At 42.5% G+C, this 24,407-nt stretch overlaps 1 protein-coding gene across 14 annotated transcripts in view; it reads right to left on the reverse strand.

Moving 5' to 3' along the window:
* Positions 1–1,168: 1,168 nt before the first annotated feature.
* DMD (dystrophin) overlaps positions 1,169–24,407 on the reverse strand; it is a 1,125,431-nt gene continuing 1,102,192 nt past the window's right edge. For 10 of the 14 annotated variants that reach the window (XM_054165808.1, XM_054165807.1, XM_054165806.1 and 7 more), the window contains 4 exons: positions 22,254–22,497; positions 21,410–21,533; positions 16,370–16,462; positions 1,169–1,370 (listed from right to left, as the gene is read on the reverse strand). In XM_054165808.1, coding sequence (XP_054021783.1) covers positions 1,273–1,370; positions 16,370–16,462; positions 21,410–21,533; positions 22,254–22,497 — 559 coding nt within the window. In that variant the 3' untranslated portion in view covers positions 1,169–1,272. Of the gene's footprint in view, positions 1,371–8,406; positions 8,439–16,369; positions 16,463–21,409; positions 21,534–22,253; positions 22,498–24,407 lie in introns of all 14 variants that reach the window. The other 4 variants (XM_054165818.1, XM_054165813.1, XM_054165817.1 and 1 more) reach the window with 1 other exon arrangement.

Here is a 24,407-nt window from a genome sequence, read left to right on the forward strand (position 1 = left end):
CTGTGAGTAACCTATTTGTGCTTCGGGTCAGAGCCTGACCCCACACTGGGGTCAGGAGGGAACTTCTTCCTTTTTTTCCTCTCCTCTGCAGCAAGGATGATTTCAGCACAGGCAGTGGGTGGGGGAGAGCTGTACCCAACTCCTGCTGAAGCACTGGCTGTGGGCCATGGCCAGCAGCGCACTGGACACTGAGGTCCACAGGCTTAATCTATATTCCTTTACTAACAGCATCCAGGAATTCAGTTAGCAGAGGGAAATTCTGTCACGTAAGGATGGTCATTAAATTCTTTCCTTTCCTTCTTTCTTCTGGGTTTTTTGTTTTTATTTTAAAATTTGATTGTTTGGTGGTTTTTTTTTGCAGGCTCTGTCATGTAATGTGCTCTTTCATAGGATTATTGCAAACTAGCTGTGTGATTTGTGTAATTCTTAAATTTGATTGGAAAGAGGTGAAAGCACCGCCTTCCTTGCAAGGTCAGGAGGTTATTTAGTCTCTCCTTTTGTTTTCTTTTTATCTTTTTGTTTGTTGTTTGTTTTTTTTCTTCAAGCCAGCCCTAGTCAGACAAAACCAATAAGAAATGTAAGTTGGTAGTTTTGATGTCACTGCAGAAAATACTTTTTTTTTTCTTCTTTTTTTTTTTTTTCTTTTTGCTAGGCAAGGAAAAGAACACAGGACATGAATCTCTCTGATGCAGTCACAGAGCTGAAATGATACTAAACAAATGCACTGCCTCAGGATTTTACTTTTTTGGGGGGTGGGGAGGGGGATTTTTTTGTTTTGTTTTGTTTGTTTTTGTGGTTTTTTTTTTAAAGGGGGTTTCTATAAACAATTATTTTTATAAAGCACACTTTATAGTTTACAATCTTTTGTTATAACTGTTAGAAATTGTTCTGTTTTTCTCGTTTTAAACAACCCAAAATGCGTTCCATATAAAGAAATGGCAAGTTGTTGAGCTCTCAGGAGTCTTTTTTTTTTTGTCTTTTTTTCTTTTTTACATGTAGTTTTCTTTATCATTTGTTTTTGTTTTGTTTGTTTTTCTTTGTACAATTGCATAGACGTGTAAAACCTGCCATTGTTAACAAAACAGTAACAGACTTAGGAAACTACTGAAATCTACAGTATAGTACCACTACCTTTCACAAAAATATAGATTTTTTTACTCTTTTTTTTTTTGTTTTCTCTTGTAAACTCTTACAGTCTAATCCTCTTTGTAGTATGAATGTTATAAAAACCATGCGGGGGGAACGCCTGAAGTCGTGAAACGCTTCTCTTTGCTATTCTAACGCTTTGTCGTCGGTCATCACCGTCACTAAGGTTTCCATCGCTCTTCCCAAGTCGCCTGCCATGTGGAAAAGGCTCCCTACATCGTGGCCTGGAAAAGGAAATCAAAGGAGAGGAAATTAAACCAAGAAGAGATGGCAGCAGATTGGTAGGAACGTTGCGCAGAAAAGCCTGACCACAGATCATAGAGTGGTCTGGGTTGGACTGCTGAAGGTACTAAGTGCCTCATACAGGCTCTTTTTATGCACTTCCAGTGATGGTGACTCCACCACCTCCCTGGGCAGCTCATTCCAATGGCCAATCACTCTTTCTGTGAAGAATTTTGTCCTAACATCCAGTCTAAACCTCCCCTGGCACAGCTTGAGAATGGTCATCTAGTCCAAGCCCCTCTGCAGTCAGCAGGGGCATCCTCAATTAGATCAGGCTGCTCAGATCCCTGTGGAGCCTCACTTGGAATATCTGCAGAGATGGGGCCTCAACTACCTCCCTGGGCAGCCTGTTCCAGTGTTCCACTACACCCATGGTAAAGAACCTGTTCCTGATATCCAATCTAAATCTGCTCTTTTCTAGTTTGAAGCCATTGCCCCTTGTCCTATCACTACAGACCTTTGGAAACAGGCTCTTTCCATCCTTCTTGTAGCCCCCTTTAGGTACTGGGAAGGCTGCTACTAAGTCTCCCCAGCGCCTCCTCTTCTCCAGGCTGAACAACCCCAGCTCCCTCAGCCTGTCTTCCTAGCAGAGGTGCTCCAGCCCTGTGATCATTTTCATGGCCCTCCTCTGGACCTGCTCCATCAGGTCTTCCCATACTGAGATCCTCTGCTCTCCATACACACTGCTCACCGGCCGGCTCCAGTGGAGTACACCAGAGGGAACTTTGTACAGTCTCCTTGATGACTCTAATTATGTTGCTGTGAGCAAAAGTTGCCAGTTTTTCAGAACACTTAACAGCAGTTGTGGCTTAAGTGTCTGCTAAACGATGTTGACAAGAAGCCAGCACCTTTGTGCTTGAAGAAACCCCCCCGCAGTGATGAGGCTTTATCACTATGAATATTCACCAAAAGCAACGATCAACTCCATTGACATCACAGAAAAGTTTCCCACTGGTGATGCTGCAGGGGTTTCGACAGTTCAATGTTCTATCGAGGAGTAAAACAGGAACAGATCCGTGGTAATTAACTAAATCATTAAACCCAAGAGGTCCCAGCAGGATACTTAAAATGATGCCCAAAGTAAGTGGCTGCAGTTTACTCAATCACTTTAGCTTCTCAGATAGCAGTCCAGCAGAAACAAAAGTGCCACAACTATCAAGTAACTGATATCCAGTGGTTCACTTGTGCATTTCTCCTCACCCAAAACCGCAGCACACGGCCCTCCTACACAGAAGGAACACAAATGCAGAGATGAAACCTATAGCTTCTTCTCACACCTATTTTACCACTACTGCAAATGGAAAGGAAAGGTAGCAATGCTGATCAGCAGTAAGAAATGGCTTCAACACAATTAGAGACTAAACAGACTTGAAGGGAGGGAGACCAAAAGTTGCCATTTTAGGCACTTGGCGTATCCTGACTGGTCTCCAGCTGCTGTTCAGGAGAGTGTGGGTCTCCTGCAAGTCCTGTGTCAGATATGCAAGCACTCTAAGACTGTCTCAAATACCCTCTGACATCTCAAAAGACAAAGGCATCATGGTTTAAAATAATGAATCCCATCTGGAGTACCCCTCTTGAAAAAAATATGATTGATGAAGCAATATGACAAGAGATCTAAGCACCCTATGAGAGGAAGGTTCAAAATAAGAAGTGAGTGTTCAAGGTTTCTTGCAAAGGCAAGGAGGAACAAGCAGGCAGAAGGTCCTAAAACAAGCAGAAGGAAATTATACTCCACACAGCATGTAACTGCATTACTGAACTCATCACCACGGGCTGATGTTGAGGCCAAACACATAAATGAGTTAAAAAAGGAATTAGAACATAATCACTGAAGAGAGTCATTTTGGTGCAAAGAAGCGCACGTGACCTTTACCTCAAGTCCCCAAGCTGCAGAGAGCCAGCAACTGAAAGTATCTGACACAGGAGGTATTACTTACTAAAACTGGGTGTTGATATAGCCTGAGAGGTTTGATTTACTCCCTCCAAGTACTTGCAATGGAGTATCTGTCTGGAAAAACATAGGAGGTGCAACACCATGCACAATGCTGCTTCCCAGGAACATGCTGCATGCTGAGTCCTCACTATGGTCCTTGAAGAAGGAACACTCAAATGAAGAAATTACATAGCCAGAGTATCCAGGATACACCTTTCACACAGTCCTTACCTACCATTGCTCACCTACATGGTGGGTGTCTCTCCTGACACAACTGAATTGTTTCTCTGACAACAGGAATGAACCTTCCCTGTGGGGCAAATTAAACTCACCATCCTCTTCCAAATGGTCAAACGTTATGGTAGTCATGCACTGCTTGCACTGCTCACACTGCCACAGAACACAGGAGCTTGGAGTGATGTTTATTTAATATTCATTAGTGTTTATGGAATAGAAAATAAAATGACCTGCAAAATACCTAGAGAAGTTTATTTCTTCTGGAGAACCACTACCACCTTTTTACATTTCAGTACTAGTTTGTGATTCCATTACATAGAACTATGCAGAACCTAAATGATTCTCAACAGCTCAATAGCGAGCTGTGCTGTGTGCAGCACAGTTTGCCAGAAAGAAGTACTTGGTTCTGATCTGGTGACATTTTGCTAGCTGCCGTTATGCAAAGGGAAACAGATGCAGCAAAAGGCAATTTCATCCCTAAATCATTAATGTATAGCCATCCCATTCATCCTAAGCAAAACCCTGTAATTTGCTCATCAGCACATCAAGTAACAGCTTATGAAAAACTGCTGCCAAGTGTTGATCAAAACATAGTTGAAAGTAAATGTCTGCTACCACATTTAGTTTAGATGGAAGGGATAATCTCTCTTACTGGCACTTTGCAGGCGGAAATCAATCCAGCAAATTCCACCATGGAAAGTGAAAAAAGTTGACAAAGTCCTATGAAAGCAAACCCAGCGGTGCTTACATAAACAGGAAGGTAACTGCCACTGGTATGGTCTGCTCTGCTGAAACTCTGACATGGCTCAGAGTCCACTTGCATCATGTGCTATCAAAGCTTTACTGGAATCACTGTAGTAATAACTGCAGCATCCCCACAAACATCCTCACCCTGCAAACCGCTTTCAAGAATTCTCAAGGCTTTAAGTAATCTCCTTCTTCCTCACCTGCAGCAACCTACAGACAAGACAGGGCAGCGGCGAGAGTCATAATTGGCTAGCCAGCTGTGAGAGACACCACTGCCTGAGGGATCATGGTCTCTTGTCCAGATTTGTTGAGATTTGCTGTTTCCAGAAACAATAGTGGGACTCCAAGGCTCTTCAGGGACTCCAACACTACTCACAGGTAAACAAAGGAAAGTTGGCTTTATAGAAAGAAGCTAGGTCTAGAAAGAATCACTTCAATCAAAAATATAGCAAAAAAGTCTTTCAGAAATATGTCACAGTAGGTACAAGCTGCTGAACTGTTCAAGCCACTAAAACATGAGCCAAGAAGACCTCATGCATCCAAGGATGCCTACATACTCTTTTAATACATAAGAATTACAGGAATATTTGCTAATTTTTTTTTTCTTTCCACTGTTCATTGCTGTTATAATTTTGAAATAACCATGCTTCAGATCTGATCTCTCTCCAAAAAGCTGCCCAGAGGCACACTGGAGTGACTAAGGAGATACGACTCCCTCTTCTCCAGACCATCCACTTTGCCCCTCTAGCACAGGTCTTAATGTCCTCTGCAGAACAACTAAACAATCATGTCTCTCCTCCTGAGCCATCTGAGTTTACAGCTCAGAGCACGACAATAAACCACTGCTGATTGCAGTTTGTGTTAATAGCTAGACTGTAAAGTGCAACAGCCTGGGGACCACAGTTCTCCACTACAGTCATGAGGTGGGAAGACTGGCCAGAGGAGTGGGCAACAGAGCTGGACTCCAACCACTCAACTGGTGAACACTCAGGGGTTTCTTTGCCTCTCTTCCACATGGGAGTAATAGCTAGGTCAGTCACAACTGCAAATAGCTGAGACTAACAGAAGGCAATAATCTCCTGGTAGTGTATGTGCAATGAATGCAGCCTCTTCTGCAGTGCCTGTTAAATAAGTAAGCACTCGAATGCACTGTTTCTATATAGCTCAGATGCTTCTGCTGCATACTGCTTACCAGCCCTCTGTAAGACTAATGTAGGACATTGACATTTTTAATTAAGAGGCAAATGGGAAAAATGCTGTCCTCAAAGCACGTAGGAAAATATAAATCACAGCCAGCCATTCATTAGTATTCACATTATTAAAGTAATGCCACCAAGGAAGGCATTCATTTCAGCCTTCCTTTTTTTTTAAACATTAAAGCTGAAAACATTTTCTCCTCAAGCAGTGCCTCTCCTGCTTGAGGCACTGAAAGGTTGAAAGATGCTACTGTGTAAGAAAAAACACAAAACAAACCCAAAACCCCAACAAACTAGCACACGCTTTGAAATGCAGCAATAAAGCTCAAAATGGACAGGGACAATATGAGCTTAGACTTATCAGCTGGAGATGATGTTAACACAGGTGCATTTGCTTTGAGAGCACAAGACACCTCTTTCACCAGGCACTTACTACATCACTTCTGGTCACATACAGAATGATGTGTTTCACATCTGCTTTAGAGGTGAATTTGCTTTAGAAGCTCTACTGGAATGAAGACCCTTGGGGGTGTGTGCAGCAACTGAATACCAATCTTACTTCTGCTTGTCAGAGGAATGAACACGGAGCATTCAGACTCGAGTGAGGAGACAGCAAGTAAATTAAGGAACTTGACACAATGCAGTGCCTTTTTTCAGCAGCAGATTTCTAACCCTTCCCCAATGAAGAAAAATCCTTCCCATTGATAGCTTGGATTTTGAAACCCATATTCATATTGAGTAATGGTACGAGATCTATGGGATTGCACATGAAAACAATACCTAATGTGAGTAATGGGGTCAAAACCTGGCCAGGTTGGGTTTGAAACTGCATAATCTGCCCTGGAGCTAATGGATTTATACATAAAGCAAAAGCTGTTCCCTACTTTACTCATACACTTCTTAAGCAGCTGGAGAATTGTGTTTTATATCCAGCTCTGCAAGTTACCAAGCCCTCTCTGGAACTGTAAGCGAGCACAAATACAGCTGGAGCGAGGTGAGTGATTCATTGACAATAAAGTTTTTAGGGTTGAGCTGCTGGAATCTGATCAGGTAGGACATCTCCTCAGCAGCAGAAGCTTTGTCTGAATAATGTACATAAAATACAAACGATGATAGTGGAAATCAGCATGTTTGGCTGAATTGGAGAACAATTCCCAGACTATATGAGCCAAGAATGTGCAAGGCTGAATATGAAATAATTTCCATAAAACTTCTGGATTGGTAGAGTCTGTTCATGATATCCTAAGCACCCTTTCTTGATCCAGATGAGAGGATCTGCCATTTCAGGACAGACTTAACCTGAATGGAAGATCTTTCATCTCTAAATAGCTGGACCTGTGTCTGCTCCTACAGAATCACAGAATGTTAGAGGTTGGAAAGGACCTCCAGAGATCATTGAGTTCAACCCCCCTGCCAAAGCAGTATTAATTAGGGCAGGCAGCACAGCAACACATCCAGGTGGGTTTTGAAAGTCTCCAGTGAAGGAGACTCCACAACCTTTCTGGGCAGCCTGTTACAGGACTCCCATCACCCTCACCATAAGGAAGTGTCTTTTCGTGTTGAGGTGGAACCTCCTGTGTTCCAGCTTGTACCTGTTGTTCCTTGTTCTATCACTGGGCACCACTGAAAAAGGACTGGCACCTTCATCTGGACACCCACCCCTCAGATAGTTACAGATGCTGATAAGATCCCCCCTCAACCATCTCTTCTCAAGACTAAACAGCCCCAGGCCTCCCAGTCTTTCTTCACAGGAGGGATGTTCAAGTCCTGCTGTATTTCAAGGCCCCACATTAGAACAAATCCTGTCTTACCCAGCATAGCCTGTCAGAGACTTAGGGTTCACAACAGCTCTGCTGAAAACCCCAGTGCAGTATGCTTCCATGAGCCCTGCCTGTCTGCACCAGCAGAAGTTTGCAAACCGAGTCATCCTTCAATTTGTGTCTGATCCACAGTGAGCATCTTCTGCATAAGAAAGGTCATTTCACAGCTACTTGCAATTACACTCAGGCAGTCTCTGAATATTTTATCTTTAATAATAATTTTCACCAGGAATTCAGCTTTCAAATGTTTTATCTGGTTGGTGAGTGAAGAGCAGCTTCACAGAGGGAAAATCAAGGCTCTCTGGAAATACTTTCAAAGGTGCTATGACAACACAGAGCAAAACGTTTTCCTCCGTTAACAAGCAGCGACAAACAGATTCTAAAATCTATTCTGCATCAAACCAACCATGTCTGATGTGCACAGTGAAAAACCATTGCCCATTTGCATTGCTGGTGGAGCTGGTGAATGTTAGTAGCATCCTTCACTCTGTAGTAGTATACCAGGAAATTAAAACACCTGAATCTCTTATACCTCTCAACTCTCACCATTCTAAAGCAAAAGAAAACAAGTATTTAACAACTGGAGATGATAGCTGATATATTGGCACGCACATGTAAATACAGTTGTGAGTATGTAAGCAGGGCAGCAAGAGACATGGGTCTCCCTGTTGTGCTTACATACAAGAGCAACAGAACATAAATCAATGTGTGCAGCAGATTTGCTGACCACATTTAGCATACAGGAGCTCAATTTCAACATATTATCTCCTTCTCCTCATTCCTGAGTTTCTGCCTCCGGGAGGCTGTAGGAAAATGCAGATCCCTGCGCTGACAGCATCTCCATTGAAAGTTGAGAGGTACACCACTATTACAGCACACATGGGGAATGCACTCAGCAAAATCAAACAAAACCCAAAGCAAAACAAAGCCACCCCCGCCCTTCAGCAAACCCAAGCAAACTCGTGCTGCTGTCACACGCATGCTGGGCACAGAAAGCAAGCTGTGATAAACAGAAGCCACGGCAGTGAGCCTGCATCTCACTAACCTCTCTCACTGGCTTTCCAGGGGCATTTCTTCCTTTAGCATCAGAGAAAGGAAATAGAAGAAATATCAGAAAAGAAAGGGAAAAAAAAAGTAATAAAATCACATGTGAATATATATTTTATACTAGAAGAGTTCCATTTCCATTTAGGATTTTAATATAAACCAGCCACATCGCTGCTTTACACAAAGACTAGAAGTGCACTGAAATCCACTGCTGCTGATGAGCTGAGAAGATCTGAATTCACTTTCTGAGCATCCAATTTTTCTTCATTTGAATATCAGCATTAGTGGTCAAATCATGTTTCCCCAATGTCAAATCAGTTCATGCAGATGGTTTGTATTTTATTACGGCCTACGTACACATGTACAGTCATACATACATCAGGGTGTGCACACTCACATATTCTGCACCTTGAGCTGTACATTGGAATATAATGTGCTCACATTCAAGATACCTGGCAAAACTGAGGGGGCAGAGGGAGGAGAAAAAATCCAGTAAAAGGGGAAAAAAGGGAAAGCATCTCACAGCTTTCAAGTTGTACTGCAAAACCGAAGGAGTCATTCATGGGTTTGGCTGAAAAGATGCTCCCCACAAGCCTTCACAGAAGCCATACTTTGATCCTGGTGATTTTTCTCAAACATACTTGTTTGTTCAAAAGAGAAAGCCAGGTGTCAATCAACAGTGGAAATACTTTCCTGCCCCTCTGCCCCCACTTCCCATCACACAGCCAGTGGCAGCAAGGTGGTCGCTGCCTCCAGAACCAGAATCACTGCACCACTGTCACTGGTGCACTACTGAAAGCATTTCTATGGTTAGACTTTTTACTCTTAGATGAGAAAGTCATTGCCGCAGAAGCTGTTCAAGAAAGAGAACAATCTTTGCCCCAGAGCTGTAAATGATGTAACTGCAGAGAGTGTATAGCACAACTGCAAGAGAGATATATATGGGAGAACACACTGGTGAGCAGAACAGTAACATAATTGCTGTTGAGTTTTTTTCTAGGAATGGAAAAGCCCATGGGAGAATAGAAAGAAGACAATAAATAGCTTTGCTGGTATTTTACAAGGAGCAGAACATGGGTCAGCAACAGGGCAAAGCTGAGCAGAGGCAGTAAAGAAGAGGAGGAGAGGGAGACGAAAGTGAATGGCATCCTGACCACCACAGGTCAGAGCTACTGAACTACAAACTCCAAGCAGCAGAAACAGTTTGGGCAACCTCTGAAGGACCTGGAGAGCAAACAGAGGAAGTCTAATTCCCTACCTCTCCCTTTCCCCCTTATTATTATACTTATTATTAGAAATTATACCAATAGGTATAAGTCATGCTCCACAAAAGGTGTTTTATTTCAGATCAGGTTATGTCTATACCACATAAGCTGGTGGTGCACAGAGGTACCAAAGTGTGTCACTTTGGAAAGGTGCCACTTAATTCCTAAGGATTTCACCTTGCAGGTCTGCCTAACTCTCTGGGATTTACAGAAACACCTGCAAAGCCTGCAGCCTCTTCTGGCACTTTTATCAGGAGCCATTGGCTCCCTAAAATATGGCTCCCAGGAGGGAAGATCAGACCCACTTACCAATACAAATCATGTAACAGAAAATCCTTGAAAATGAAGATATGAAATCCATGGTGTACTTCAGTCTTCTGAAGAAGAGCCCCAAAGTTTAGGTGAGTAGGTGGTCTCCCTAAATCCTCCAGAAACTGCAGTTCAGTTGGGTGTACCAGAGTCTTGGGGCATGAATGAGATCCAGCAGAAGACAGTTTAGCTTGGGTCAAGAGGAGAGAAGGAACTGCCTACACAGAGAATACTAGATGTTTTTGAAGGTCTTAAGAAATGCCTAGCAGTCTGCACAAGCACCTAAAGCTGCAGCTAGACAATGTCTAATTTAAATATCTACATGAGACAGACTGGATTCTGCTGGAAAAGGAATGTATTTAAGGGTAACTGGGGTAGCTCTGCACCACACAAAACAACTGATGAGTGAAGTCTGTGGGGAGTAATCAGCCCTGGAATTTGTTAAATGCAACAAAAAGTAGCACTGCTACAGTAACAGCTAATTTCCTTTGGAGGAAGATTAAGAAAGGCTTAATGGATTTTACTTTATTTTCTTCTTTGCATACGAATGAATGTGTGTCTCTAAGTTTTAAGGCAAGGAGTATGGTTTGGCATAAATTGAGAGGAGTAAGATTGTCTGTACTGCTGCAGCTCTGAAGATTTGTATTCTATAAGGCATCAAAATATTGACACACAATCCATGGGTGTGCCTAATGATCTACTGTTCTTACTCAAATCAAGATTTCCTGACCATACAATATAGAAGAGCCTTTTCTGGTTTGGAAATCTACATGACTTTGTAGCACAGGCAAAGGTACACTGAGAGTGATTAAATCAAACCTGAAGGCAGAGCCACTAATAAAAACTTCATGCATCTATGAAGACTCAGATGAAAGCAGAGAACACAAGGCATCTACTGCACTGCCCTTCACACTGAACTCAGGAGAGGAACAGGCTGCAGAGGGGACAGATTTGCATCTGCAAACAGTTTTTTTTTCCTTGAAAAAAGGTTCCTTGAAGTTGTTTTTTGCTTGGTTTTATTCATTAATATATTTTCAGTTTACATCAGGACTGAGCATTACAAAGCACAGAAGATCTAGTCCTTCCCATCCCTATCTTGGCAGGAATTTGCAGAGAAACTCAGCCACTTCAGTGCTGTTGTGCCAGGGAGGAGTGATAAGGGATCACAGTCATGTAAGTTTACTGATGTGGGATGTAAGACCTTAGCACAGAGAAAGGAATACAGTCAAAAAGAGGCCAGGGTACCTCATCTGGAAGAGTATTTCCAGAATACTCTACAGTATAACTTGGGCTACTCTCCCAGTGATCCACTAAAGTGCGAACTATGTCTGTATGGTAAGACATTTTGTTGTCAGAGAAACTGCATTATTTGCAGTGCTGGAAGTTGCTAGTTCCACTTAGGACATTAGTCCCATTCCTAAAGGAGCCTGGCTGATGAAAGAGTGAGGGAAGAACAATGTGTCTGGTGTGTCTTCACATCACTGAGGTAAAAATAAAACAAAACTTGGAAAAGATGCTGCTATTCTTAGTGCCATTTATTTACTGCTGTGGAGTCTGGTAATTTCACTGCACAAGGCAATGTTTGCATTAAGCAGGACTATGATAAATAATAGCAGTGAGACCATCCCTCTCCAAATGTTTTCACATGATGTTATGGCCTCTTAGCTCTTTTAAACCACCATAACCTCATTTTTAACCACTTGGCTCTCATTTCCTCATTATCTACCAGCAAAGACTCTGCATTGAAAGCCTGGGAAGCTCTCTCACCAACTTCAGTTAGCTCATAACCTTCTGCCTCTAAACTCCCCTCTGAGATTCCTTCCTGGAAAACATTTGCCACAAAACTGTAACCTCAAAACACCGCCTGGTCCACCATGAGATCCACCTAAAGCTGTGCAGCTTGTTTTTTCCTCAGTGCTGCACAAGAGATCAGTTTGGCCTTAAATATACCAGCCTGCCAATCTTAATTTCTAACTGTGAACAATTCCTTGGAGATTTAGTAGCCTGGGCACAAATACAGCATGAAAATGTTTTCCTCCGTGGCCCATTATCAAGCAGGGTCAAATAAACCACCGAGGTGGTATTTAATGGTAGATTTCCACTAAATGTCAAACCTCTGGGTTTGACATCTGTTTTGAGTTAGCACAGCAGCTGTTTGAAGCAGCTGCAGCAGTTGTGAATTTGCTGGGAGCAGCAAAGTAAAAGAGGAATGGACAGGGATGCCTTGTAGATTAAAAGGGGAAGAAAAATTCCTTAAGGATAGCAATTATCAAGTACTCAGCAGCATTTCCCTCTCCAGAAATGAATTGGCTTTGAGCACCAACAATCAGCTGTATAAGGTGCATAGAGGTCCTCTGCTGCTTAGGAAACGCCAAGAACTGGCAAAAGTTTAAACTGAGGAAACAATCAAAGACAATCTATAAAAGTTATGTAGTGACACAAGTTACTGCATCTGAGATTTGCTTATGAAGTTCTATGACAAGACTGGTTTAATGCATGCTTTTAAAAATACATTCAAAATGATACTATGAAGCCTTGGTGCCCTTTAAAAAACAGCTCTATGGAGCAAAAGCTTTGAAAACATCATCATCAAAACAAATCTCTCCAGGTGAGTGACTAGTGAGTTAATTACTACTACTTTTTACTGCTGTGTTTCCAAAGTCCAAAATGAAGAGCTACTACATGCTTTAGAAAACTTATTTACCAGCCTGAGTAAATCTTGCCTTTCAGATTCTTCTGGTGATGATATTCAGACTAAATAGTTTGCTTTCAATTTGCTTCCTGTGATGTTAAACTATTCATCTGTGCACCCAAGCACAGAAATTCAATCCTTTTCTCTCTTCACTGCTTATTCAACTCTGAACTTTTCTCATGAATCAAAAACCTTCAGAGTCCTGTTTGTTCTTGTCATATTGTTCCGCACTGCTCCAAGCTGTCATTACCCTAATGTCATATCCCTGATGCCCATGGAATCTGACTGACCACAGCATCCTTCATCTCACAATGAAGGTCTGCTTAAGACTTCAACAAATTAGCTGTGGATGTAAGCTTTGTTCATAGAGATATCAGCTGAATAGCATTAAAATGGGAGCAGGAAAAAACCTGAGGAGTAACTGAAATTTGAACAAGATCTCTGCAAAACTGATGATGTCAGTAGCCTTCCATATCAGGCATCCTGGCCTGCATTAGGAATAGTGTGGCCAGCAGGAGCAGGGAAGTCATTCTGCCCCTGTACTCGGCATTGGCTAGGCCACACCTTGAGTAGTGTGTCCAGTTCTGGGCCCCTCAGTTTAGGAAGGACATCGAGACACTTGAATGTATCCAGAGAAGGCCAACAAGGCTGGGGAGAGGCCTTGAGCACAAGCCCTGGCATTCATGCAAATGCATCAAAAGATACATAAGAACAGAGAAACCTCATCGAGGTCCTAAACTCTTTAGCCAAAACCTGGTACAATTCTCTAACACGTGAATGACTTCTTCTCCCAGCTGGACTAAACTTCCTCTGTAGCCAAAGAGAGGGGAAAATATTTATAAATATGTAAAGGGCGAGTGTCAGGAGGATGGAGCCAGACTCTTCTCAGTGATGTCTAATGATATGACAAGGGCAATGGATGCAAGATGGAACATAGGAAGTTCTGCCAAAACATAAGGAAAAACATTTTCACTGTGAGGGTTTCAGAATGCTGGAACAGGCTGCCCAGAGAGGTTGTGGAATCTCCTTCTCTGGAGACATCCAAAACCCACCCGGACGTGTTCCTGTGTGACCTACTCTAGGTGATTCTGCTCTGAAAGCGGGGTTGGACTAGAGGATCTTTCCAGGTCCTTTTCAACCCCTAAAGTTCTGTGATTCTGTGAGGAGGCAGATTCTGGCTTAGCCTGAGTCTGTGCCTTTCTCAGGCCCAGGAGAAAAGTCCTGTGTGAAGCATGACTCTTGCCTGACAGTCTGTTTGCTCCTGGCTGCTGCAGTAAAAGCTCCTCACAGCTTGGCTGAGGAGGATAGAAGATGACACATATCAAACCAAGACAGTGCCTCCTCCTCACTTACGGCCCTCCATGCTGCTAGAGTGTAATTTTGTCCTCTCTGGCTGCTAGTCAGACAGGAAAACATATAAAGAGCAATCTGTTCTAGGGATGCTTGTGATCAGATACTACACTTTTTACATAGCTACTCTCTGGAGAAACAAAAGAAGGGAATACACAGAATCACATGGAATCAGCCAGGTTGGAAGAGACCTTAGAGATCATCAAGTCCAACCTATGACTTGAGCCTAACTAATCAACTAGACCATGGCACTAAGTGCCTCATCCAATCTTTTCTTAAACACCTTCAAGCACATTGACCCCACCACCTCCCTGGGCAGCCCATTCCAATGGCTAATCTCTCCTTCTGCAAAGAACTTCTTTCTAAGATCAAGTCTAAACTTCCCCTGGCACAGTCTGAGACTGTGTCCTCTTGTTCTGTTGCTGGTTGCCTGGGAGAAGAGACCAACCCCCACCTGGCTACAACCTCCTTTCAGGTAGTTGTAGAGAGCAATAAGGTCTCCCCTGAGCCTCCTCTTCTCCAGGCTAAACAACCCCAGCTCCCTCAGCCTCTCCTCATAGGGCTTGTGATTTAAATGACCGTATTTCACATCACCACGACGAAAACACAAAGTTGTAGCTTAATTTACAGAATTAACTGATTTTACCAATTTCAAATCTTTCTGCCCCCCCAAAAAAACCCCACCTTTATATTCTGTCAGTTTGATTAATGCAATTTTTTCCACTAATAAAATAACATTAAAATAATTTTCTATTCTTGGTGAGTAGGGAGTGCTACCAAACAGGCTGCTCTCTACCTATTTATACACTTTTGAAATACAGTGCTTCATTTCCTATCTCATTAACTGTTGTTTCCTAAATTGCTCCTATTTCTCTTAAAACTAAGCTTGTGTTAAAAAAGAAATCCTGTCAGTGTCATCAGCTATGATTACAAATTAGGTACTACAGTTGGTGAATATTTTAACACATAGAGTATCTAAGCCTAGGCACATAAGATTTTGCAAGATCTCTTAAGTACATCATATTTACACAAATGGTGGTAAGACAGGGAAGAAAACCCTCTGTTGCAACCCTATGTACACAGAATCTTCACAAATAAATTCATTGTTATCTTCACACCATTATATTTGAAGGATTTTTTTCCTTTGTTGTCTCTGATAATGAATATCTAAGCAAAATAAGGGCTAGACAGGTGAGTTTTTTTGTACACTGTTGAGGTGGAGATGAATGTGGTTAACAATACGTTGTATTAGATTTTCTTCAATAACATCTTTCTAAACTGTTCCATCTTTTCATCTACAGCATGAGATCTTGTACAGTTTATACTGCCTTCTCCTTTTCCACTGCTCACAGATGATGCCTGGTGAGAGTTAAGCTCGCTTTGAAATCAAAGGATGGATAAAACCTGACTTTCACTGTAAGTCTAGTGTGATGGTTAACACATTTATCTATTATAAAAGAACCTCTGGGTGATGTATGAAAGCTGTACAAGAGGCCCTGAAGTAAGTCCATGCCCCTACTCAAATCCACTTAACAGGCTGTCAATAGACACCAGGACTTTCTTTTGCCAAGAGGTTTACGTCTGAGCCTTCTTTCACAGCACAGGTAATACCCCAAACTCCCCATCTCCTGCTAAAAATCTCCAAGCCACTTTTCTTGGCAATAGAGTATTTTCTTTGGGCTCAGAAAAGACTTTCTTAAATGAAAAAAAAAAAAAGAAAGAAACAAAAAGGAAAAAAGGTTGAACAAATGAATCCCAGTGAGACAAGTGCTTATCTTTAGCAAACAACAGGAATGAGCAAAACAGAAACCCTGCAAGAAATGCCGTGACTGTACACACAAGTGCAGCCTGTGCCGCATAAACACTCAGCCCACTTGTTTTCACCCCATCACTCTGCACCCAAGTGCTACAAAGTGGAGAACTTTCACTCAGAACTGCAATATTATTTCAAACTAGATTCTTCTTGGAGAAAGGTAAGGACAGAAGAAAAATGTGCTATGACATATATTAAAGATACATCGGCAAGGGGACTGACTGAAAAGGAGAAGCTGTGAGAAAAGGAACACGGCATGAAAGGAAAAGTAGAAAATGCTCAGGGAAAGTCTTGAACAGACAAGTTTCATCCACGTAGGTAGCAAGGGCTACCTGTGGAGGTAGCTTAAGGTAAAGGAGGAGCAGGCTGCTTCTCCACTCTAAATAAGACAGGTTTCTCTACAGCTATTGTTAAAATGAAAACAAAGAGCAGCAAAAAGCCTAAAACCAAAACACAACCCCCTGAATACATCAAAGAATAAAAAGGACTTTTATCTTCCTCCCTCTCATCTGCTGTGGGCAGCAGCACTCACCTCTGGAGCTGGGGAAGGAGTTGTTCAGCTGCTCCATCACTTCCTCCAGACCTGTGCTTGTGTCCTGGGGTGGGCTGAGCAGCTCGTCCTCACCTGCAAAGCAAATCCACACCGCTGCTTGAGAGCCACTATAAAACCATTTGCTGAGAGCTTGCTGCTGCTATGTCCTTCACAAAGCTAAGGCTGTCCTCTTCAATCCATTTTCTGCTTACTTTTAAAAGTGAATTTTGTTGACTATTATGTTTCTCTTTCTTTCTAAGGATCTAAGTGAAATTAAACAATGATTTCTAAACAATTAACACTGATTTTGATTCGTAGAATGGGATTTAAGAAAAAAAATCTACTCTGGTAAAGGAAATACAATGTCTGCTAGGAACATTTAGTTCCATAAATGACACTCGTTGTTTCAGCTTCTCTCATTCTATTAATGGAGAAAGAAATTGCTGTTCTGAGTGCTGCTATTGAGCAGCCTTCTAATACTGCTGGATTCCTGTTAGCATTGCTTTGCCTAGCTGTGTAAATCAGTAGAAAACCAGATTCTCATCTGCATCAGTATTAATATTTCTGACAGTTTAATTGCATCAGATTGGTGCTCCAAGAACATTCAATTGTACTGTAAAAAGGTTTAGCAGCAGTTTAATAAAGCAAAATACATTTCTCCCACTGAATAATTTCTATAACCTGATTATAGGGCAGCTGCATAATGAGAAATTCAACACATTTTATTTTTACTGGGGTTTTTTTAGGTCATGGTTTCACAGAACTAAAATCCATATGTTGATTGTACTGTAGACCCTAGCTCCCAATACAAGTAAAGCATCTGGGGAAAAAAAGCCAAACAAAAAAGACTACAGCTGAAGGTTATACTTTGGGTGAGATTCTACTTTTTAACTAGATTTACTTTATTTCTATTAAAACACAAAAGCAATTTTGCCTGCCGTAATAACCACAAGAGGCACATCTTTATTTTGAGAATGCCTTAATGACCCTTGATTCTTATGTGTCTTGCCCTACTCAACTTGAGTAATAAACCACCTGATTTTGTATTAGCACTTACATGCTTTAAACATTGAGGTGCTCCATGCTAAGTGAAAGCCAACTGAAAGAGATGCTAAAGGAACACTTCAAGACTGTATCTATGTATTATTAGGCTTAGTGTTCAGCCAGGAGTTTCACAACAGTTATTACTGACCAAGAGTAACTTTTCCCACTCTGGCACAAGAAGTGGGGTAAAGAGTCTGCAAGAAGCACTTAATTCATAGAAGTGCAGGTCTTCATATCAGCTTCTTTTATTCCATTAATGGCCTAAACATAGCTGCTGAGCCTGCCTGCAATTTACAGAACATACAGAATTAACCAGGTTGGAAAAGACCTTCGAGATCATAGAGTCCAACCTATCATCCAATACCATCTGATCAACTCAACCATGGTACTAAGGGCCCCATCCAGTCTCTTTTTAAATACTTCCAGTGATGGTGACTCCATTACCTCCCTGGGGAGCCCATGCCAATGGCAAATCTCTCTTTCTGTGATGATTTTTTTCCTAAAATCCAGCCTAAAACTCCCCTGGCACAGCTTGAGACTGTGTCCTCTTGTTCTGTCATGGGTTGCCTGGGAGAAGAGGCCGACCCCCACCTGGCTACAACCTCCCTTCAGGTAGTTGTAGGTGGCAATAAGGTCTCATCCGAGTCTCCTCTTCTCCAGGCTAAAAAACCCCAGCTCCCTCAGCCTCTCTTCATAGGGCTGGTGCTCCAGACCCCTCCCCAGCTTTGTTGCTCTTCTCTGGACACATTCGAACAACTCAACATCTTTCTTAAACTAAGGGGCCCAGAATGGGACACAGTCCTCAAGGTGTGGCCTAATCAATGCTGAGTACAGGGGCAGAATGACTTCTCTGCTCCTGCTGGCCACACTATTCCTGATACTGGCCATGATGCCATTTTTGTTGAGCTTTCAACTGGTCCTGAGTTACTTTTGTATCAAGTGTTGCACCCACAGAGGTACAGGAGTAATGACCTTCCAGCCTCTGCTGGATGCCAAGGTGAAAACTCACAGCGAGGTTATGCCACTTCTGTGCAGGTTAAGGACCTTACCATCATGCCTACAGAAAGCCACCTGGTCCTAAAGATCTAAAGAAGAGGGCAGTGGTTCCCTTACCCTGGCCAAGAAGAACTGAGAACAGATACTGATTTCCAAATGCCTTGGTAGGTGCTGATTCAAGCTGAACTGTGCTGACCCTCATGACTGCTGCATCTTTTATGTAAAATACTTGATTTTAGTTTTTCCTCATTTGGATGATTTTTATGAAGATTTCCTTGTAAAGGACAAAATAAGCCAAGCAACCCAACAAAAGTACAGACACCTCAATGACCTCGCTTTGTCCAAAACAATCTTCATGTTTCTACAAAAGGCTTGGAGAGCTGGAAGATCTCAGATATTCTGGTGCTACCTGAAGGAACTAGAGTTCAGCAGTGTGCCTCAGAGAATCTACTCTGCTGCTGCATTAGTGGGGGAGAAAGGCCAAAGATCAGGATGTTCCCATTAGGACTCTGTGAGGAAAAAAAAAAGCAGAACCTTTCCACTTGCCCAGGTTATCAAGGGATTATAGAATAATAGAATGGCAGCAGAATAGTCAGCAGGGACATGTACAATTAGAGCAGGTTGTTCAGAGCCCCAGACAACATGACTTGGAATGTTTCCATGGATGCGGCATCCACTGCCTCTCTGAGCAACCTGGGCCAGTGTCTCACCACCTTTACTGTAAAACATTCCTTCCTTGTATCTAGTCTGAATCTCCTCTATTTTAAAACCACCTCCCCACAGGCCCTGCTAAAAAGTCTGTTCCTGTCTTTCTTGTAGGCCCCCTTTAAGTACTGAAAGGTCTTCCTGGAGCTCTTCTATTTGTAAATTAGTATCTGAGTGAGTTGCTGCTTTTATCAGACAGCTGGACAATACTGCTGGTGGGAAATCTTGTACAGCAACCTCACTGTGAGAAAGCAGAGAGAGAAAGAAGTGCAGTGGGTTTACATTAAAAGAATAAAACCTAAGGTCTCCTTTCAGAAAAGAAAAGAACATCTAAAAGCTACCACTCCGCTACCTCCTTGCCTGAGAGACCTAGAGATCATCGGTGTCTTCTGGAAAATTATGACTCCTTCATTCCTGGGCACATGCTTGCTGCATGGGAGCATTATTTACAACACCACCCTGGCTCCCTTCACCACCCAAAAATACTTCAAGTCGTGCTTCAGCGAGCTCTCAGCCTCACAAGCAAAGCTTTCTGATGTGAAAGGCAGCTCGACAAACTGAATTAGTTGCGGTTTGTTAGCTCGGTTAGTAACTCTTTTTACAAGCTCTGCTCCATCCTGCAGTGTTGCTTTGCTGAGTCTCACTGTGAGCACACTGATAATGATTCAACATCTCACTCTCCCTCCACATATTGGCTCAACTGAACAAACATACAAAACCCCTAAACATATATTGTTTAAACTTTTGCTTTAAATGTTTTAGCAGTTTATGGGATTATGTGCATGTCAATGGATTAATTCCAGTCTTACAAGTTAAAGGGAAATAATTTTACATCACATCAAAGAAGGGCATTATTTTATTTTGTCCTACTAAAGGGTAAAATATGAAACAACAAGAGTTTTCAGAAGATGGCTGGGGACTGCTGTCTTACTATCTTGTCTTGTGTATTTTAATTAACATACTTTATGTGATGAAATTCACATTTCTTCAGAAAGCCAATGCAAATTACTCCACCAAGACATTTTATCTCCTCTGTGTATGCCATACATAGCAAACAATTTACTCACCGGTAATATGACTGAAGAAAGAACCAAATGAAATTGCTGTTACCTGTGATTGCACTCTCACCCCCATGATTTAACTTAAGCACTCCTAAAGGTACAATTGATTTCACTTTTTTTTTAATTGTAGAGTGTACAGAACCCATCTTGTTTGATACTGGCCCTGACTGATGTTATTGCCTGTGCTTGAGACGGACGAAAAAGCTGCATCTCCCATCACAATGGCACTTCAGGCACAGCAGAACGTTCCCTCCCATTCAATTTCTCACTGTCATCGACTCTTTCACTAACCGCAGGGAAGAGAAAAGCTCTCACTTATGCTTCTCACTCTCCCCCAAAGCCTCTCTCTAATACACACTAAATAAATTTCTGTGTATGATCTACAAATATTATCATGTTGAATTATTTGCTTAAAGATGCTGCAATGATTCATTGCTTTTTTTACTAGCAGAAAATCCTTACTACTTGGTAATAAATACTTGTAATTATATAACAGACAGGAAATGAAGAAAATGCTACAGATGTGTGACTAAAAGCACCAAAATAATAATTCAAGCCTCTGGCTACAAGATATTATTCCTTAACTCATCTATTTATCATCACCTCTGATTGATATTTAGAAAAGACTCTAGATGAGCACTGCCTGTGTGAGTGACAGCTCAATCCTACTGACTGAGCCATGACATATTAACAATAAGATCACATCAGTTAACATGAGGATGATTATTCATATATTTAATCTCTTAGCCATAATTAATACTATGTACATTTAAATCAGCTGTGCCATGCTTAATAGCTGAAAGTCAGTTTGAATAAAATAGCTTTTTTGTTTTAAGAAGCCAAGCCCTCACTGAATTTTAATGTCAAAATATCCCTGCTACTGTGTGCATCATGATTACAGAATGGTTTAGATTGGAAGAAACCTTAATGATCACCTAGTTCCAACTCCTCTATCGCAGGCAGGGACACTTCCCACTAGACCAGGTTGCTCAAGGCCCCATTCAACCTGCCTTTGAACAGTTCTAGGGTTGGAGTCTCCACCAGATCAAAAGTAAAAGCATGAACCATAAAGATGTTATAAAGTGTAAACAATCAGACAACAAATACCACTACAAACATCTGCTCATGGGGCTAAACATGAGAGAAGGGTATTTTCTGTCTTCAAGGATTATTTTTTTTTCTGGAAAATGGACTATAAATACTTTTTAAGACAATCTGAACTTTGTTATCTTACCCATGGTTTCTGAAGTCTGGCTGCCAACCACACGAAGAAGCATTGGTTGACTGCTGTCTGACCTCTGCAAAGAGGTAGAAGGAGATGATAGTGTTGTACCATTCACCTTGGCATCTGCTTGTGGCTGAAAATTGAAACAAGAAGAGATTATCATATAATCATAGAATGTTAGGGGCTGGAAGGGACCTCCAGAGATCATTGGGTCCAACCCCCCCGTGCCAAAGCAGGATCACCTAGGGCAGGTCACACAGCAATACACACAGGTTTGCTTTGAGAGTCTCAAGGGGAGACTTCACAATCTCTCAGGGCAGCCTGTTCCAGTGCTCTGTCACCCTCACTGTAAAGAAGTTTCTCCTCATGTTGAGGTGGAACTTCCTGTGTTCTAGCTTATATCCATTATTCCTTGTCCTATTACTGGGTGCCACTGAAAAGAGCCTGACCTCTTCTTCTTGACATCCATCCTTCAGATATTTATAGACATTAATAAGATGCCTTCTCTTCTCCAGACCAGATCATTATGAACAGATCAGTACAGTTGCAGAAATCTTTAAATCTGTGTATTTTTTATTCATTCCAGAAATACACACATTTGTCTGTCTGTTATTAAGTAAATATATCCATTCAGACAATGTATTTGAATTCCAAGTAAAACAAAGATGATGACTAAGTAAAGACACCCAAACATGATTTCATTTTCTCACTTGCAGCCTGTAGAAAAATATTCTTCTCTGGCTCGCCATAAGAGCTATGGTTTCTTGATCCGTTGTTGTTGTTGGTAACACTTCACACATCCTGTTTGGCGCATGCCTCTGGAGAGACCTAGAAGAAAGGCCTGAGGACTCACCTGCTCCAGCAGCTGCCTCAGCCTGTGCAGCTGTGACTCCAGCTGCTTGTTGTGATCTTCCAGAATCTGCATCCTGGCCTCCAGGCGGCCCTTGTGCTGGCGAAGCAGCTTGGCTTCTGCAATGAGTTCAGCATCACGGGGGCTCTGAGGAGAAACTGGCATCATCTCCGGTGGGGACGGCAGTGGAGACAGTCCTTTGTGGTCATGCTGCTGCTTTAAGCGGTCATACTCTGCTTGCAAGTTTCTGTTGAGCAGTAACAAGGAGGTAAAAAAGTTATGAAGCTGAACAGGCTGGTGTAGGTGTTGTGGTAGGGCCAAATGGGCCCAGCACAAACCCAGACAGGTCCTGGAATGTCCCCCTCTCCCCGCTCCCCCTTGCAGGAGTTGGGGTAACGTGGGAAAAAGGACAAAAGGACAGGACCTAACATGTCTGGTAAACACCTTCTTTTGGGGTAAGAGCACATGTACTGGCCACTGCTTCTTCCCAATCAGGCCTACGTTTCTGCCTTTTAGGGCCACAGCCTGGCAGAGTCCCTTTCATTGGGTATCCGTTTGCTGGCTTCGGTTGCCCTATTGGCCCAATTGAATCTTGGGCAAGTGATAAATGCAAGCTGAGTTGTAGTCACCTTGCCTTACCTTGCTTTGATTTGCCTTGCCTGCCTGGACTGCCTCAGGTTGTCTGGTCCAAGACCTGGGAGAGAAGCCACGAGCCCTGCTCACCGCAAGCCAAGAAGCCACGAGCCTTAGGATCTAAGCCTTGCTTTCCCTTGCAACTAGGTTTTTTGCCATGCCTCAGTTTACCAAGAAGGATGCAAGAGCCCTTCACTGAACAATTCATATCACAGTTGGCCTGCTGACACCAGATCAGCCATCAAAGACTGCATGGAATTCCTGCCAGCAACCTGCTGTGCCTGGCGCACAGGAGTGCCCCAAACCCCCTCAATAGCTAATAGAGCAGCAGCAGCTCCCTGCTTGGGGTAGAACTCCTCGTGAGTAATTAATTCATTGCCTCCTTGGCTTAACGGTTTTTGTTGAGTCTCCCCCTGGTACTCTAGCACCATTTTGCACCAGAGAATTCTCTCTTTCTGTTATTCCTCCTGGTTTGCTTGAAATTGTTACAATTTGTTACATTTGCCTAAATACTGCACATTCCCACTGTAAATACATATTCCAACTGTACAGTGAACCTATTCAATCATTTTTGGCACTTTTCATGTTAATAAAGAGTCATTAATATTTCTATTAATATTCCTATTTGCCAGAATACTAGTTTTGTATATTCATAACAGTAGGCTATCCTCTGCATGGGGCAGTGAGAAGACACCTCCTCCCATGTGGTGTCATCTGACTAGCTATCTGGGGGTCAGTGTGTATGTGTGTGTGTGGAATGCAGGGGCTCACCTACACCACCCATTTGTCTGTCTTTCTACTGAGCCCACATGTGTGTAGGCTTACACTTGGCAGATCTGCACAGAGCTGCTATTACAGGGATCTGTGATTCAAGCATTGCCTAAAGGCTCCCTGCATCACCAGAATTCACAGTTTCATTCCCTCCCAGGGCACATAAGGCAGAAGACTGGCTGGGCTCCAGGCACCCTCCCTAATACTGGGCATGCTCTGTCCTGGGCTCAGCACTCCCTTGGCTTCCTGCTTTTTATCCTTCCTAGATGAAGCTGGACTGTTTGCTTCCATGCACCAATACACTGGAGAAGTAATTAGTGCTAGAAGAGGACTTTGAGTGATCAAAGCACTTTACAAACACTAATCAAAGTGGATGCCACCTGGCCAGCCTGTCTGCTTTACAGGTGAGAAAGCTAAGACAGAAAGGTGGCCACACAAACTCAGAGCAAAACACACAACTAAGGAGTTCATTTGCAACTCTGCAGACATCAGTCAGGTCACATCACCCTTCTCTCTTCGTATTTACAACTGCATTTCAAGCCTAGCTCTAAAGTTACCAACCTATGATGAGGAAACAACAATCAGTTAAACCACACTGCACTAACTCCTGGGGCTATAATTTCCATCTTCATTTGGGCTTCCCGGTCTAGAGCGCTGCAGTCTACTGTACCTTTAGGTCACTGCTAAGCTTGTTCTTTTATTCTGTAAAATCCCAGTTTACTCCAGTAAAATGCTCCACAGGTTAATGTGAGC

Source organism: Dryobates pubescens, chromosome 12, assembly GCF_014839835.1.
Source record: "Dryobates pubescens isolate bDryPub1 chromosome 12, bDryPub1.pri, whole genome shotgun sequence".
NCBI lineage: Eukaryota > Metazoa > Chordata > Aves > Piciformes > Picidae > Dryobates > Dryobates pubescens.